An 18,866-nucleotide genomic window follows, 5' to 3' on the forward strand; every position below is an offset into this window, starting at 1 on the left:
TAATTTATCCAGTAGTTTTGGTATTTTGTTTTATAAAATTAAAAGTACTTAAGTACATTTTCTTAACCAACAGATATCCCGATAAGATATAATTTTCGGATAAAATATTTCAAATTTTAAATATTTTTTAACAATTTCTTTAGGTCTATTTAAAGGCACGGGTTGAATAGTATCCTATGGTAAACAGCCAAGCACAGTAACACTCTACTGAACTTCATATCTGTACATTTCTATGAGCAGAATAATAAAATAGTACCAATTAAATATTCTCATTTTATAATCCACACATTTGTATGCAAAGGTATGGACAAAAAATGCCTTAGTAACTTTCTATCGCTTAACGAGCGTAATCCCCATAGTACACTGACAAATTAGTAGGTAGTCAGTGGCTCCCCTAGTTATGGGCGCGAATAATGCAGTTTATTAAAAAAAAAACGTTTGTTCCGAAATTCTAAATTTAAAATAACATGTCAAAGTGTGAAAAATAAACTTAGGGTCGCTCAATAACTGTTTAATAATAATAATCGTATTTGTAGTTGTAGGATTTTTTTTATGGTAATACCTGTGTTTGAGGACATAAGTAATACCAATTTATTATGGTTTATGATTACCATGAAATATTTCTATCATACATCTTACTTAACATTTATGATATTCGTAATACCTATTTTTATAATCTGCTGAAGTACAAAACCTCACGGAAAAAATAACGACCTTACAGAAAATTTGACATATTTGATATTACAAAAACCATAGATAAACAATGGTTCGAATGTAATCGATGTTTTTCTTTTTAAAATATAAATCATATATTATTGTTATGTACGATAAAAATATTATTTATTATTATTTTTTTAGTAAATAACTTACATCGACAAATATTCAAAAAATATCACAGCTGTAAGGTCATCGACACTAAACGTAACAAGCGCAATGTCAGCGTAATATTAGATTTGCTTGGTCTTAAAATTATATACAAGTTATAACAATGAAATGGGATTTAATTTAAAAATAGATATTTCATTCTTCTTATATTTCGTAATACTCAAAGTTTTTTTTTTTAAGTATTATAAATTATACCTTCACTTAGTCGATGATGAAAACATCTAAAGCCATATTAAATCTTCCTAACAGGTAATCAGTTATAACATAACTATTTTATGATTTGTTACCGTTGACGAGTTTTTAAATGAGCCATAAAAAATATTTGACGCGTTTTACGACCGTCCTTAATAAAAGACGAATTACGACAGGTAACTTTGACCCAATATAAATAATTTGCAGTCAAGTTGATCCGCCACAATAAAAACATATTTGTCAAATTTTATGTGACATATTTCGTCAACCCTAGATAAACATAAGCTGAGCGGATTATAACGGACACGGCCCTATTTAAATAACAATACATTTTTTAATTACCATACAACATATTCCTTATTCCGTGATCGATAGGGATGCGAATCGCTTGACAGATTCGTCTAGGCAAGATATTGTCTGTCAAACTCGGCTTGCTTCAGCGTCCTTCACTTCCTGCATCTATTTTTTGTTAGGGAAGAGGGTCGAATGAATGTAAAATTAATTGAAGGGTACTTTCACTGAAAGGGTTACGGTTACCGGGGCGCTTGATCTAATTTCTCTACGGTTCTGTAGCGACGTAAGTACTTGGATTAGAGAAAAAATTCGATATATCCATTATTATTATTAATGTTCACATAAAACTGGTTCCTTGATGCCTCCTCATAAAATTCGCTTTAGAATGATTTAAAGTATTCGCTATAGTTGTCGTATAGGAGTTGCTACCCGCACGCTTTGCTAAACGTAAATTACTTGAATATACTTTTCTAAAACAACTTCCCTATCCAAACAGCAGAGAATAGTTGAGCAATAATCAGAGCTGCATCGGACTTGGCGATAGATTTCTTATTTGGTGGTTATAATCCCATTTGAATTACCTAGTGTGATTTTGATGGCTAATTCACCTTTAGGCACTAGAGAATAACATTTTAGGTCCAAAGTTTTGTTTCGCCTTGGTGATATAAATAACGGCTCATATTTTTCAATCGATTGATTGATTCTTATTTGGACAAAAAATCCGACGATATTTTTTCTATAGTAGTATTTTATTAGTAAAAAATAATAATATGTCTGTGCTATCGATGCTAAAGTGAATATGTCAATTATGCATGTTGTATGCATCCCATGCACTGTGTACTATATTATTTTATACACGATAAAAAATCTAAGTATGTCATTTAAAACCAGTGGCGTGTACACGTTCGGATAGTTGTCATAAATCTAAATTAAATGCACGCAAATATTCCGTTCATTGCATTTATTAAAAAAAAAAAATGCCACGATACCTTCAATAAGATTTAGTCGTTTTAAATGTATCTATTGTATGTTTTTTTTCATATTTTTTTTTGGGACACTCAGTACTGCATTAAATTGAATGATACAAAAATGTTTAGCTCATTAAACCAACAAAACTTCTAACATTAAAGCAACGCAAAAAAAGAAAAAAAAAACTTTCCATGTTATATTTTTCTTGACTGCTTCTATGTATGACAAGAACATTTAAATTCAGATTCAGTTATTATTTTATTTATCATATGAAAAGAAACAACAACACAAGTTGACTTAAGGTCTGTTTCCTCTTGCCCCATCATTTACAAAGGAACCGCCAAATAATAATAATTTTCTAAGCTGATTTCCTGTATCTATTCATATTGTCACTTCAAATCATAGAAAGTAATTGTTATTCTGCAATGAAATACTCATAACGGGACACTTTAATTTGGACTAGTATAAATACCATTTTATAGATATAGACATTCTAATAGAAACATTTAACTTTCATTGATATGTAGTCCTAAAATGCTTTGAATATATGTCTGTATTAAAACTAATATTTGTGAACCACAGACTACGCATAAAACAGAATACCTTCAATTCGGTACGAGAAGCGCGCATAGTAACAGATAATAACAATAAATACATTTTGTAAATAAAAACAAGTCTATTTCAGAACGATAAAATAAGCATTGAATAATTTGAATGTTTCGAAATAGATTTATTTTTACTTTTTGTTTATTTATTTTTTTAATAATTAGATTGACTTTAAGCTATAACCTATAATTAAATGTTAAAACAAGTCATTCAAATAGTAAACATTTTGATCGTGTGAATTATGTAGTGTAAATATTTTTTAATTATTCCATTTTTATAAGGGAAAATAATTTATGTACATTTTAAAAATACATATACATTTAAAAAAGAATATAATATTCCGTTTTTTTAATTATTCTTAAAAATAGTATAAAAATAATCCAATGCTAACACTGAACACTTCTTAAAATAATATAAAACCTACCTACACCATCTTGATATATTTTCGGCTAATTAAAGATTGATATACGACTGAAGCTTTTATCTTTAGTAAACTTGGAATCGATCGCTGTTAATTGTTATTATTGACATCAAAATAAAAGTTTCTTTAGTCGTAACTCGTAATATATTTTGCAAAGTTGACGTCGTTGACGAGCGTATTTTTTTTGTTTCTGCGGGAATGCAACGTCAGGAATTTAGGGTCGATGACTCTTTTGGCGGGCAAGTAGGATTGGGTGCACGCATAGATTTAAAATTTAATATGAAAATAAATAAAACTTGCAAATATTAGACGAGTACCTAATTAAGTATTTATTGAATTTCAAAATAATGTATTTGTGGTAACTGCAGTAATATGACTTAAGTGTCAGAGATTAAAATCTCTGTTTATAATTATTTTAGCGTCATTCAAGATAACTTTACAATAAATTAATAACTAACTGTAGGTATATATTTACACATCTATATTCAAATGTATATATGTAAATTTATCGTTTTTAAATTTTAATTATAATTTTATAGTTCTAACTTATAGGTATTCGAAGATGTTGCCATAGTTACATAATAAATTTAAATTAAGTAGACATTGAGTATGCAGGATACCTCTGACCATCGACTAATTGTAATGTTTACGTGGACGCTCACTAATAAATAATACCCTAGCAATTCATCAGAACCACTCAGGTATTTTTGCTTCGCGCCATAAGCCGCCGACTTAGGAATGTCGACCGACTGGCTTCGATATCAGCAGCTGTGAAAAAACAAAGCAACGTACGCTCTCCCTCGAAGAGGAACGACGGCCGAGTGAAGAGCGAAGCTAAGCTACCTACCTAGCTAGCTCGATTTTCCACCCACAGAAACCGCGTCCGTACGACTAACTTCACACACATCCATATTCCATACGTCTGTGTCGAATGCCGCTGCGCTGATTTCCTTCTTCGTGCACCCCTCCTCCCCGCGAGACGCCGGACAACTCGCCTCATTCTCTCTATAATAACTATAAAATCTTGTCAAATTAGTGTTAAGATCTATAGAAGGTTCATCAGGGATACAGTGGATTGAAAATATGATGCAGGACGCGGCGTATTTTCAGAGTATTCGTGAATGGCATCAAATTAGCCGGTGCGGCGTGAGGACGCGAGGGGCGCGGGGCACACGCCGCGTCAGCGCCCGAGCGCCGCCGACCGGCGACCGCTACTCGCTTGCTACCTCGCGCCTCGCCAACTAGTCGTGTTCACGGCGCCACACGAAAAGCACGCGCGGCTCTCCTTAGAACCGGCCCGCACCCGAATAATGTTTCAGTGTTTGACTAACTCAATCGGAGGTCTCGGAAGAAGTACCGTATTTAATTTACACTGTATAACCAACCGCATATTCTCAGTGAGTGTTACGCAGTGCGTGCGGAAAAAATTTTGTCGAAGATTCTGAAGAATCTTGTGTAAAATTGTGTAATTCGCCGGCTGAGGTCGGATCGCGTTTTGCACAAACTTTCTGGTGAGTGATACTAAATTATAATATAATGAGTGTACTAGTGCTAAATATTTTGATTAAATGCGAATGTTTTCGTCGGTGATTGTTCAATTAAGTACGGGTAGATACTTAGATTATTCATTGTAGAAGAGTGGCGGGGCGTTGCCGGCTTCGAACCGCGCTCAGTGGACGTTTCTGCGAAATGCCGGCATCCAAATTCCTAACATTAGTATCGAAGCAATGCAGTAAATACTTTTTGCAATAACAAATATTATTTTACAATCACTGACTATTTGTCATTTTTACTAAATACATTGGTGGGTACTTTTTAGTTTGCCGATGATTATATGTTTGATAAATAAATACAATATATGTATGTCAAATTAAGACTTAAATAAAAAAGTTACCTGAGTAAAATTTCATGTAAAAATTTTGCATTTTACATATATACATTTTGAATTGTGAAATATTCGTATATATATTAAATTTCATATGACTTCGAACCAAACTTCAAAAATTACGGTTCTGATAAATTTAAATAACTAATTACTGTAAAATTTCAAAAATATTTAGTTTTTTTTAAACATTAATTATTTCACAATCTTTCGTATGTACTAATTTAAAACAATATTAAAGTTAGTTTTTTTTTTAGACATAAAGATTTTTTTTATCGCGAAATAAAAAGTTTAAGTCGTACAGAAACTAACCATATAAATGTTTTAATATTTTTAAGTCGTAGAAATAGGACGTTAACTGATGAAAAAAATCCAAAAAAATTATAAAAAAAATGCCAATTTTACTCGTACAAAATGTAGTTACCTATTAAAATGTTTTGCAAAACTTATTCTTATTTAGCTGTTAAATTTACTCACCGCAAATTTACTTATGGTGTATATTTTTTTTGTATGTTATTAATGTACAAATACATTATACGTATACGACAATACGTTTGTTATTGAACAAAATATATATATGTACATATGTTAGGTACGTATGCAAAGATATATGGCATACATAATACTATGGACATAATTATTATGTACTATGTATTTACTAAGGAAAATACAAAATAGCGGGAAAACTACAACTTGCGTTCGTTTTATTTGTAAACATCAGTTTCGCGCCATTATACACTTGTAAACAAAAGCCATTTTTTTTTAAATTTCTACCTAGCATTGTCGAATTCGCGGAATATCAGCACGCCCTCATCCTCAGGTAGAAAATTAAAAAAAAATACTTAGGAGGGCTCATGGGACAATAGCTAATTGTTGTATGAATTGGGATATGCTTCAAGGCCGATGTACCCTTTAAAACAGTTGTTGGCCCAATCCAGACTTCAGTCTACATTCGGGCTTCAAACAGACCAGTTCATAGTTAACTGTCTAGTAGTGCTAGCGTGTATCCTGTTTGTAAATAACAGGGGTCAACAGCCCTCGTGTTTATTTTCTTTTTTAATCTGAATTTTTTACAAATTCACAACGAATTACGCATCAAGGACTTAGAACAATAGGACAGTCATAACAAGTGGTCAATATTTTTTTTTTAGAACAGTTGTCTGGTGTAGTGAAGGCTAGTGTACTAGTGTTGTACTAAAGTGTATTTCTCTTTTGTTGCAGACGGTGTGCGTGGAACCCATCGCGCGCATCGTCCTTGTGATAAGAGGCCACTGTGATATCGACGAGTTCGTCTTAGCTTTAAAACTAGTTAGGCTTTATTTATACAAAATGTCGACGCCAATCGACGCCCACATACTTCAGTTCGACGTATGGGAGACGCTGGACGAAGAGTCAATGGAGTTGACTCAGACGTCGGAGTTCTGGACTCAAGTGCAATACGAAACTGAAAGATTCGACTTGGTCCCACCGGCGAACTTGACCAACATCTTGCAAGACAGCGACGTGGATTGGAGGATTACCGAGACTCCCGAGGAGCATAAAGACAACATCGTGCACCACGATTGCATGTGGGCTGGCTCATGTATAGACTCGGTGCATCCAAGCAACACGTTCGTGCCGTCTGATTTGATAACGGCGACGCCCGGTCAGAGTCTGCTGCGACGGGACACTTCGCCACCCCGGCCGGAGACGCCGCCCTCCCTGGACGGTGACGAGCACCCGCAGTTCCGGCACGCTGTGGACGTAGCCGGCACCGCTCTCCGGCTGCTGCGGGACTCTGCGGCCGTCGCGGCGGACCACTCGTACACCCTCGCTCGTCAGCACTTCGACTGCCTTGGAGTTCAAACACCTTCTGACTCGTGCGAATCAGGTATGTACTTTTTTCCAACTGTTTATTTATCTCAATGTTAGGAGGAATCGTAGATTTTTATCATAATTGTTAATTTACGCTGATGTAATCAAATAGAATCGATAAAATACGATCGTGACACCGAAATCATGTTATAAAATTTATGTCGGTCGCTTTAATATGTCAGAACGATGTTGGTCGGATTTAAAATTTAAATGTAGCGGACATTTCAGGGACGCGTTGACTTATCGAAAATCGCACTATCTATTGACACCGCGGTGTTACCGCGTTACAAAGTCTAAAATATAACTCATAAGTTATTCAACTCGATTTTTTAATTAATAATAATGTATAATCATGTTTTGACATACTCATCAAAAAACACGATGGTCGATGGTCGCAAGAAATAACTTGTAAGATTTCAAAGCGCAAGGCTGTTATTTACTAGCAAACCCTACGAAAGTTGTACTAACTAGTAATTGGGGATTGAAGAATACGCCAAGATGGGAGCGGGTCGCGAGTCTCAGGACGCAGGCGTCGCGACAAGAGCGCGGGAAACTGCGTATCGACCGCGGCCCCTTCCCCACCCCCCGTCCCACCGTCTAGACGCACCCGCTTCCGGAACCTTCGCCTTCGACCTTGAACGTCTCAACCTTCCTTAATATCCCGACCGTCTTATCCTGAGATTGACTTGTTTAATTGGTTTTAATGCCGACTTCAGCTCCCGTCCTTTTCCCGGGACTACAGAGGTCGCAGGAACGTCGACCGGGACGTCCCGACATTGACGCATCCCGATCCTCGGGTTAAGGTTAACATCCTCGCAGTCTGGACGACCAATAAAAATGATGAGCGTGTTACCAAAAGTTCATATCTATCGTTTGAATTTCGATTCGAGTTTTAAAATATATAACGTTCTAGTGATTGATTGAATCGCTAGCGTTACTAAAACCTGCCTTTGGAAAGTATAGATTTATCTCAGGAACAGTTCGGTCACGCTTGAATGGGTGCATTGAAATAGTTAAATCCGAACGCGTCGCTGTATAGGAGAATGTCTTGTTAGAAAATATTCTCTTAATTTCATTAAAAAAATCTGAAAGTCATGAAACATAATGGAAAGCGTGATACCGTAACGCTCCTTTTAATTTGCGTTTCATTTTAAGTACTTACGACCTTAGGCGAATGTGTCGCGGACATTGCATGCAACATTACAACTACATTGTGTCTTAATCGTTTGTGCGCTGGCTCCATAGCTGATAGCTCGCGTAAGGTCGCTGTGGATTTATGTTCGCAAATCGCTCATAACTTCATCAGTGCTCTTTTATACGTATATAATATTCTCTAAACTAGGCAATCGAATACCTAATTGCATCTTATAAATAAATCGAGGTTTGCATTCTCGGCGAGTCTCAGCTCGTCCGATCCGTTATTCGTATAAGAATGCAACGGAATGAAATGGAATCTCATTGAAGTGAAGCTCGCGGCTCGCCGGACCGGTTTGAGACGCGGTACTGCCATGTCTAGTCCGGCCGGATGACAATTTGATAGACGGCTATATCTCGGAAACATCCATTAAAGTTCATAATTACAATTCTTTACGAATATCGATTAAAACCGGAACGCCATCGCCACAGCACTGTCTGGCGAGCGCGGGAAATTTTACGACGCACGCGCTGTATTATCGCGCGTAACCGCTGCGAGTATCGTCGAAGTTATCACATTTTTCCGCCGTAGTACCTATGTTCTGTAAATACGTGTACATTTTTATCGGTCTGATTTTACAGCGCTTTATTTACCTACTGTTAATCGCCGGGCGCTTGATAATAAATCATCTTTATTAACAAACGTTGAACATCGCAGCGTCGACGATTCTTTGAGAATTGAACGTTTTGTTTTATTTAAAATCGTAAAGTTCCTGTAAAAGTTTTGCAGCGCGGCGGTGGCGCTGTTATTATAAACGCGGGTAACCTAATAGACTCTGGACTGATAAGCGCTAGGTGCTTTTGACCCGCATATTATCTTGATAGATTGCGCGTTCGCAAACATGATTTATGACATTTAAATTCTCGTTCCCGTTAAGTAGGTGATTTAAGTGGGGCGACTTATGGATATTGTCAGTTTCTTTAAGGTTATTCAGGCCGTGAGATCCGGTTCTGCCCCAAACAGTATCAATCAGCGGCGGGCCGCAAGCATTCCAATTGCAATATTGAATTAAACCGCCCATTTTTTGTAACGGCTATTTCCCAGCTGATCATATTCAATCTGACATAACATTTTTTCACGTCTGTTGCAATTCAACTTCGCATGAGTATGTAAAAACAAACTAGCGAGTGTTTTATTTAGATAAGGGCTTGTTCAAACATGGTTCTAAATGAAAAGGCTAATTGCTCGTAACGGTTGAATGGAGTTAATTTTTTAATCTGATATGCTTATTGGGTCCCTGAGTATTTATCGATCTTATTCAATATAGGATTTTACATTTTATCAACTCGCTAACCGTAATAAATGGCCTCGGGCGCGTAGTTAAAGCAATTTGAACGGTTACATTAGGTATTTCAAGCTGCGACCTACATATTGTATTACTTAGTGCCTAACCTAGCCTTAACTCTGTTACTAACCGCCTGTCACATTCGTAGGGCCCATGTGTGTCACATTCAGATCTGCAACACATACGAATCGCATAATCTCGCAATACTTACACCGCCTTGCAGCCACATTCTCATTATGTAAGCCCGATCTAGATACGAACATATATATAGGCTCTGTGACAAATTCCTCGGCGTCGTTATATTTTACTGCTTTATCACGAAAAAAACTTTAATTTGCTTCTTTATTGTCGCCAAGCTCTGATAAGTGTATTCACCACGCCTCGCCTGTTATATTAATTTTATATGTTAAACGTATATACCTACGAGGTATTATAGTGGAAGTGACCTTGTATTTATCGTACGACTGAGATATTTGAAACCTATCAGCCTGTAGATAAGTCGATTCGCGTTCGAGATGTTTGAAATACTAGGTCAATATGCGATTGTAGATAGAAATTCCTGTTACTCGTTCGTTGAGTATGACCGGCGTTCGAATTAACCATAAAATCGATATATCGAGTGAGCAATCGAAATATATATGTTGAAGCGTTCGGAATCGATTTATACAATGTAGAATCCACGGACGGTTGTGTCAATAGTGACGATGCCTTATTGGCCTCTGCGTGGCCTTCGTGAATCAACTATCAATGACGATAACAATATTACAGCGTGTCACACTAACATAAATTTGTATTGTCTTATCAAGAAAAACGTCTTAAATATACAACTGAGGCATGATACTCGACACGGCAACAAGATAATAAAAGTATTCACCTTGATCTCGCCGTTTTGAGTTTTTAGGAATAATAAAATATTACATTTTATCGCATTCGTTAATTTTCCATCGCGGCATAAATTAGTCGCGTCCTTCGCGACTCATTGATTGATACGACGTTACAACCTTTAACACCTTTAGCGTTTGTTTAAGAAACTTAAGACGCTTATTGCTATTTTGAATGTATATTTACGTTAAGGTAATTTTCCTTGAATACATTTTTAGTACGTCAAATAGTACGGTGTAACTACGTAAAGCGTTTACACGAACTTGTTTGAATAAATTATACCACAAAAATGCAGTACCGATACGTCATAGAACATATTTCTAATAAATTCACCGTTTGTTAGGAGAAAAAAAAATAGCAAATAAAACAAATTTAAGAACTTCGCATAATATTTTTTCGTTAAATATTTTAAATTATTCACTGAATTAATAATGATAATTTTGATCATAATTTGACAACGATAATGGGTGTGGTCTTCGATAGACCAAAATGGTTATTAATGACGCAGGATTAACCAGTTTTACACATAAAAAAAATAATAATCCGGAAATATAACTGCGGTCGACAAGATGAGATGTCGTGTGTCTCGACAACGCCATGTGACATTTTATTTTGATAGGTCAATGCTAGGCTTTGTATTATAATTAATTTAACTTGGTAACAAATAATTTTAGCCAATTATGCATGCGATTTTCGTCATTAACGCTTTTGGCCAATTTATGTGCATAAACTATTGTTTTACATTTATTTCAAAAGATTTGTTTTAATTAATTTGTCCTTTGTAAAATACGATATCGAATTTAAAATTTTGCCACAAAAGAATAATTTATATTATTGTATTCGCCGTTTATAAAGTCCCTTGAATTCATTATCGGACTTTATAAATTGTGGATCGGCCCATCGAAACAGAAGTTTTTACGCACACGCGCGTCCGTGAACTTCCGCACGAACCTCGTCAAGGCCGCATTAAACCAATCGATTCGCCATAAATTACCAGCGCCTATTATAGCAGGCACCCAGTCTCAAGTAGTTACCACAACAGAGATGACCGACTTTTCTTAGTTGCGTAATATGGCCAGAAATACCTATACGGGCGCATGTAGGCCGCCGGTTTAAAAGTTCCTCCGCATACGTATATGGGCGGACTGTCCGCTATGCTAAACTAGCGCGGGTGTGAGCGAGCGTTTAGGTCTCTCGACACCGACGAAGCTATAATTTTATCTTATCTTTTAATTAAAAATAAGACGTTTCCGCTTGAATGAAAAAAGATAATTGGGCACGTTTCCTATAATAATTATTAAACAACGGCTTAGGAACTGGCACGGCCTCTCTTATTCTAATTAGCATCGGCTACATCCTATCTGATACACCTACAGGTGGTTATTAAATTATAAGTAACGTGAGTTATCATTTGAATGCAAAGTTATAAAATTTCAAGGACAGATGTTTCGCCTTTTATCATAACTTTCTTATCAGTCGTAAGAAATTCTAACGCAATCGTTACAAAATACATTTAATGGTCGTCGTGTTGTCAAACGATAATCAAAGCCATATACCCAGCTTGAAAGATTTGTTGTAGTTTTAAAAATGCTCCGTCATTTCCTCGTAACCGTTTGCAGCGTTAGTCCATTAAGCCGTCTCGATGCAACTCTCAAATAAGTTTTTTTAATTTTTTTTTTCAAAATACGGCGGCTTTATCAAACAGCCTGTATAAGATGGCGTGAGCCGCGAGCGCGTCACGATAATTTTTAATTATCGCTCTCAAATGCCAGTGAACTTGGCCTCGGATCGTGGCCAGCGGAGCGTGTGGCCTCCGTTTTAACAGGTCACACCTGACGACATCATTGTATTGCGTTCCATTCTGGATAGCACGGCCACTATCGAGACTAAACCCAACCCTTCCTAACACTTAAACAACGAACATATTCAAACAATCCAAATTAAAACGGAAAGATTTCATCACATCGAAGCCCCTCCTAAATCTTTGGTGCAACTTGTTATAATTTTAAACTTATAATGGTATTTCCCAAGTTGTTAGGGGAGATTTTGCCCATTAAATGCTGGCGAAATGGCGACTAATGCCAATCGCCTTGCTCGCTTAATTAAACAATCTTCTAAAGATCGCTAACTTTCTCTCAAGACGTCCTACACGGATATAACTTACGGTATAGCATAAATTGTTTTAGAAACGATCAGATTGATCCTCTTTACAAATGACTCATAGACTATGCAGATAATGATAGAAGCAACGGCATATTTAATTTAAATTTTATACTCGACTATTGCAAGCTCTATGCTCTACGACGCGAAATGAAACTTGAACGAACTTTTCGTCGCGAATGTAATTGGAATAACATTGTTTGCAAACATTTGGTTTCGTTAAGTGTTACGTAATTAAGGAAGTTGTATTGACGCCGAGCACATCTTTTGTTCGGGGAACTGTTGATAACATCTCATTAATTGTTCAATTGAGTTTAGAACTATTGCGACTAATTATGTCTACGGTGTCTCGTTGCAAACGGTATGCGGTTAACTGCGAATCTATGACTCATTGTATTTCTCACGGTAAGACAGACGGTACATAGAAATTGTGACTAATCACATCTCGAGCTGGGGAGCCGACTACGAAAGGAGCAATTCAACTGATTCGATATCATGTTTATTTTTGCTTATCTTTTAGCATTATAAGATGCTATCGGGAAACGATGCTCCTCAACGAGATTTTATGGCCGAACCGTAACTAAACTTAAATTTAGAACTTGATGTTCCCGTGTAGTCTAAACAGACTATACAAAGATTGTAATAAGACGCTCGTCTCGAAATCTGGCAGTTTTACCACGTTCCGATGTCGGCAGACAATAAAAAGCGGATTATCTGTAGTAAGGTTTAGAAATGGAACGGCGGTAGATCAGAGAGCCGTATCTCGAGTGATGTCGATATAATAGATATGCACTAGACCGGAGCCTGGCGCACAATACGGGGCGTATCACTTACACGCAGAGCTGAAACAAATACTCTCGAGCGTCCGTTAATCGCGTCGACGCCAGAGAAAGAGAAAATCGACTCCCAACACAATGGATCCTCCACGCCTACATTTAGACGTCATGTGAGCCGTGTTTGACGACAGGCGCCAACGCGGGACAGAATTAGATCGACGCGCCACCGCGATAAGCACACGCGTAACTATGCGGAAATCAAATAAAAAGATCGCGTTGGTGTGTAAATTTATCGTCACTTTGGTCGATTATGCGTTTTTTCCTACTGCGTATTTGCAAATTAAACGTGCGTCCCTGAATCGTGCGCCGTTTTGTAATCGAACAGCTGCCCACGTAACTTGTTTCTATTTCAGTAGTTAGGATGTAATCAGAAATTCTCGGCCAGTGTTTAACGACTCCTAGCTAGCGGAGCCGAGTCGGGCGACTTTAATCACAATGAGCCGCTGACATAATTATTTGTTAGTGTAACCGGATAGTGCGGTTGCATACGACGATTTCCGCGAAACTTGCAGCGTGGAGTAAATACGACACGGCCGAATGACTGCTCTACTACATCCGTAGTCGAACACGATGCCTTTACCCACTTACTACTTACCTCACTCATTCATAGAAATACAATGTCGCCTTTATGCCGCCCTCGACAGCATTTTCGCAGCAATGCGATCATTGCAAAACTATGGAATTCAGGCCGAGTTTCCGTTGGCATAGAATTACACCTTAACAGTTATTTATTTAATCTATATTCAAAACGGTAATTATCCTGTACATTTGGGAGTTTTAGCCCTGTGGCTTTTGCTCTAGAAAAAGCAGGTATATAATATTAGGGAGGCGCCCGTGTTGAGGCAGTTACCATTGACGCCACCAACTCCGTACGTCTGCCACATACATTTAATTTTATAATCTGATGTAATCCTAAACTTTCAAGAGTAGTTCATTATTTTTACATTTTACGTCGTATCATTTTTTATGAGATGTTTATTCGGTGTAAATAAAAAGATTCAGTGGACACTAATACAATACGGCTGAATTGATACCGGAAAGCGTGTCCACCGGTTGATATCCGAACGTCCATTGAGTGTGGACGCTGCGGCAGAAACCGCGCACGCGCTCTAGTTTTGGCGCGAATAGGCGTGACGTCAGGCGTCTGGATCGATGTCGACAGACGCTGCGGTAGTACGACGGGGTCGACGCCCTCCCCCCTTCCCCACACCTACAGCCCCCCAGCCACCTGACTACTGCAATCGCATCCCGCCTCGGCTACATCTAGTCCCGCACTCGTATATCTATATAGGCGCCGCTATGACAATCGCCCGCCTTTTATGGTGATGCGAACGTAATGAACGCACTATGAATGAAAGTATGCGAGATATGTAACGGTTAATGCGGGTTTTATTTATAAAACAATAAAAATAAGGTATATTTCTAGATATTTTCATGATAAAGTTAACGACAATTCATTAGGTGATAATTTTTAATAGTTTTAAGAATAACGAGTCAGAAGGACAAATTCCTTGTAAATGTACATTTTTTCTAAACACATTCTCTATTGTTGCAGAGGAGGAAATCGATGTGGTGTCACTTGGGACTTCACAACAACCACTGGCTTCAACATCGCAATTGCGCGTGGACTCTTTGCCACGAGTGCCTTCCGTACAGGAACGGCATCATATACAGTGTACCGTTGAGAACGTTATGACGAGACCGCCCGCTAGAAAACGTCTAATACCACCAACGACAATGCCATCGGCCTCGGTGCCCCGCCGGCGGAGAGGTCCCGGCAGAAGAGGTCGCTCTAACACCGACACGGATTCGGAAGCAGAATCCCCTGAAATCGAGCGCCGTTCGATCCATAACGACATGGAACGCTTAAGACGCATCGGTCTCAAAAACCTCTTCGATGAACTAAAGAAGCAAATCCCTGCCACTAGAGACAAGGAGCGAGCGCCGAAAGTGGTGATTCTGCGCGAAGCCGCTTCCCTCTGCCGCAAACTACGAGACGAGGAGCTAGAGAGGGAGTACCTTAAAAAGCAGCAGAACAAATTGGTAGCCAAATTGAAAAAACTGCGGACGATGTTAGCGTCGCGTTATCGCCCGTACTGAGCGTCGTGTGTGAAACACTGGTGACCGTTTCGTTTGAGAGGCCCGGTCTTCTCCTCGCGACTCTTATGGACTGGTAACTTTCTATTAAGTCATGGAAACGTACGCGTACGTTAGGATTTGTACAATAGGCGCCGCGGCGAGTGTCCTGATGTCATCGTCGTGGCCGTTGATTGCAATCGATCTCTTCGCAACGAAGTCGTATTGTAGTTGTATATTATCAGCTTTTACGGCTTACTCTGCTTCTGTGAGGATGCGCGTTAATGTAGTCGTGGCACGATAACCGCGGGTTTGTTTTGCTCAAACGACGTTTTGCAGTGCCAAAGTGAGCCATAAAGCTGCTTTCTATAAATCCAACGTCTTCAGTAAATTTCTTAAATAGTTACAGACTGCTTTGTGAACTAGTAGACTGGTTTTACCTCTTGAAACGTTTTTTAATTCACTAAAAGTAATTTATCGTTGACATACTGCAGACAGACAATCATGTTGATCAAAATGTCATCAATATTTTATGTTTCGACAGTGATTAGTGTTTTTTACTGAACCCTCTCTTGAGTAAGTAACGATAGGCCGTGCACTAATAGCGGTGCGTTTGGATCGCACTTCGTGAAACTGTAAATAAGATTGGTAGAGTGACGATAGTCTTGAATTTATTAGTTAGGCTGGCAGAAGGTTGTTGTTGGCTTTACGGAAAGTTCTAGAGGCGCTGGCCACTATATATGTTTTCGGCCCGGTTCGTAGGATTTTCTTTTTATCCCGCGTCTCGCCGTTAAAATTCGCGAGAGCAGGGTAGTGATATCAATATTGTTTTAACTTGATATTATTATAAGTGTACACTTAGAATAGTTCGCTTACGGTTTTTTGTAGTGTTTTTGTTATTTTGTAAATTTTAACACTTTTAATGTTTTTTTTTTTTAATATACGTCGCGCAATTAACTCAGAATCACTGTAAAATAAAACATCTTTGTGAAATTTTCGACAACTTGGACCATTTTCGAGCTAATTCTTATTCGTTAATATTGCACCTTTATAAAATGCATTTCATAACACATTTGTTATACACACAATTGTTTATATTATTGTATGAATGAATATATAATAAAATGGCGTGCGTCTAATTGTTTTCGCGCCTTTTTTCATAGTGATGCCACAGACAAAAACAGCAAACAAATGGACAATCGAAAATAATTAGTATGCGCGTTAAAAGGTGAATAAATTTGCACTTTCATTATTGACTATTGTATATGTATCATAATTATTACTTTGCTTTAGTGTATACAGATTTTATTTTATCCATATGGATAGTAATATGGACGCAATAATAGAATGGATTTTTTTTAAAACTTAGTTAAGTTACTAACTTTGATTCAGTGAAAATAATAATCTCAGTGACAAATGTCCGTTCATTAAAAATAGACTGTGTATTTTGATAATAACATCATGACCTACGATTACAGTTCGCCCGTATTGGGCTTTAACATAAAAATAACCACGAAATAGTTCCTCATAGTACCTACTAATAGAAAATTTGCATTTTCTTTATTATTACGTATATTATATTTTATTGCAGTAAGTTAGTGATGTACTCGCGATAGTTATGATAAAGTTGAAAGCGAAAGCCTGGCTGGAAATATTAATTTTAAGCCGGACTGGATTTGGCATAGATTATAAATATATAATGGACGCCGTTTTTTTTCTGGTCAGGCTTTTCAAAGGTTGATGTTTTATCATGCACATGGTCAGCAGAATTGTACGTTTGAAGGCTTTAATTGTGTGCGGAATGTGCCTTGCTGTGTACATATACATATATAGATAATATTAGGTTTATACTCGAATTAGTTGCAAGAAATATTTTTTTGTGAGAAATATTATTGTAGGGATATAGTGTTGTTCTTATAAGTAAAGTAGTGGTACACGAGGAGGTTTATATTTATCGTGTTAAAGATTCGCAGTTTATCTTCCACTAGGCGTATAATGTACATAATAGGAACTAGATCATAGATGTATGTCATCTTTTTTTTTTTTTATAAACAAGTTTTTTTTTCTAGTAATTGTTTAATTTTTTCATAACTGGAGAGTTACGAATTCTCGAATGTTGTACCTGCATTTAATTTTTTTTTTTGTTAATCTTGACATAAATAATAAAGATAATAATGATTTAGTTATTTTAAAGTAACATTGGTTTCATACGGTGTTTAATGGAAAATAACGTTTACATAAGGAAAAGTCAGTAAGTTAATGGTATAATAATAGTAAGAAATGACAGCTTTATATTTGGTAGGACAGATCGAGATAATTAAAGCGAATGCAATGCACATTATTTGTGACAAGGCACATTTCCACCACTGCCAAATGGAAAATATGAATAGAAAAAAAAATACATAGCAACTTTGGTTTTGTATATTTTATAAATAAGGTTGGGATGATTAAGTCATGTTATAGTTTAATTTTTATTACTTTTTCTTTGTATAGTATCCTTATGTAAGGTGGAACATCTAATCGTCGCCTGCGGATTGGGACCAGTCGAGAGATTTAGAGATTTTATAAACCGATTGGTTTTCTTTTGTTTAAAATGTCGGGAAGCGGTGACATTGACAACCCGCGGTTCGCAGGCGACGGTTGCTTGTACGCCGCTACAGAGAATGCAGGATGCAAAATAGATTCCGCCTAACATTAATGTTGCACTTTGCAATCTTTGAAGCGGCGTTTAAAATTACAAAAACACATTTGTACTTACCACGTCTGAGTTTTTTTTGGATACTATTATTATGAGGAGAAAAGTTTTTTGGTTTTTGTTCCTTAATTATGTGTATCAAAACCTTAAGATAATCATTAAATATGGAAATAAATGATAAGTCGGAATGTGTAGAGCTCAGAAACAGTTGGCTATTAGATTGTGATTTTTATACTTTTTTGGTATATTCGGGGGGATGGTTAAATTGACGTTCAGATTCTGTGATTTTTTTGTACCTGGGTGGTACTGTTGGGGTACTGTTTCTTAAACTCTGCTTAGTTCGACTGAAAAAAAAAATATTATGATTTTTATTTAAATCTTTCCCTTTTAATTATAAGTTTGACCTACAGAATTATTGGTATTTTTTAAACAGGATTTTTATAAGCAAAGAATAAAACAAACAGAAATCAGTACATTATACTAGAACTTATCATATTTAATTCACACAGTATCTAAAGCAACCTCTTTAATTATTACAAAAATTCTAAGTTCTATAAAAATATCTTTAAATTGATAATTAATGTTTTACATATTCTTTAGCTTACCTAATTAATTGATATTCGTATTTTATTTC

At 36.8% G+C, this 18,866-nt stretch overlaps 1 protein-coding gene across 2 annotated transcripts; it reads left to right on the forward strand.

Annotated features, from left to right (window-relative positions):
• The first annotated feature begins 4,578 nt into the window (after positions 1 to 4,578).
• On the forward strand, positions 4,579 to 18,583 carry LOC124536025 (myc proto-oncogene protein). Of its 2 annotated transcripts, none has more exons than XM_047112406.1 (3): positions 4,579 to 4,878; positions 6,471 to 7,119; positions 15,017 to 18,583. In XM_047112406.1, the coding sequence occupies exons 2-3, from the start codon at positions 6,579 to 6,581 to the stop codon at positions 15,559 to 15,561; spliced, it is 1,086 nt and encodes a 361-aa protein (XP_046968362.1). In that variant the 5' UTR covers positions 4,579 to 4,878; positions 6,471 to 6,578; the 3' UTR covers positions 15,562 to 18,583. The 2 variants fall into 2 exon arrangements, with proteins under 2 accessions (XP_046968362.1, XP_046968363.1); XM_047112407.1 differs by lacking the exon at positions 4,579 to 4,878 and adding an exon at positions 6,189 to 6,381.
• Positions 18,584 to 18,866: the final 283 nt, after the last annotated feature.

Source organism: Vanessa cardui, chromosome 16 (assembly GCF_905220365.1).
Source record: "Vanessa cardui chromosome 16, ilVanCard2.1, whole genome shotgun sequence".
Taxonomy (NCBI): Eukaryota; Metazoa; Arthropoda; class Insecta; order Lepidoptera; family Nymphalidae; genus Vanessa; species Vanessa cardui.

Bases quoted from the DNA above. Each gene is read 5' to 3' on its own strand.
- LOC124536025 (XM_047112406.1), top strand. From the start codon at position 6,579: ATGTCGACGCCAATCGACGCCCACATACTTCAGTTCGACGTATGGGAG. The intron at 7,120-15,016 runs GTATGTACTTTT...CTATTGTTGCAG, and splicing joins TTCTGACTCGTGCGAATCAG to AGGAGGAAATCGATGTGGTG.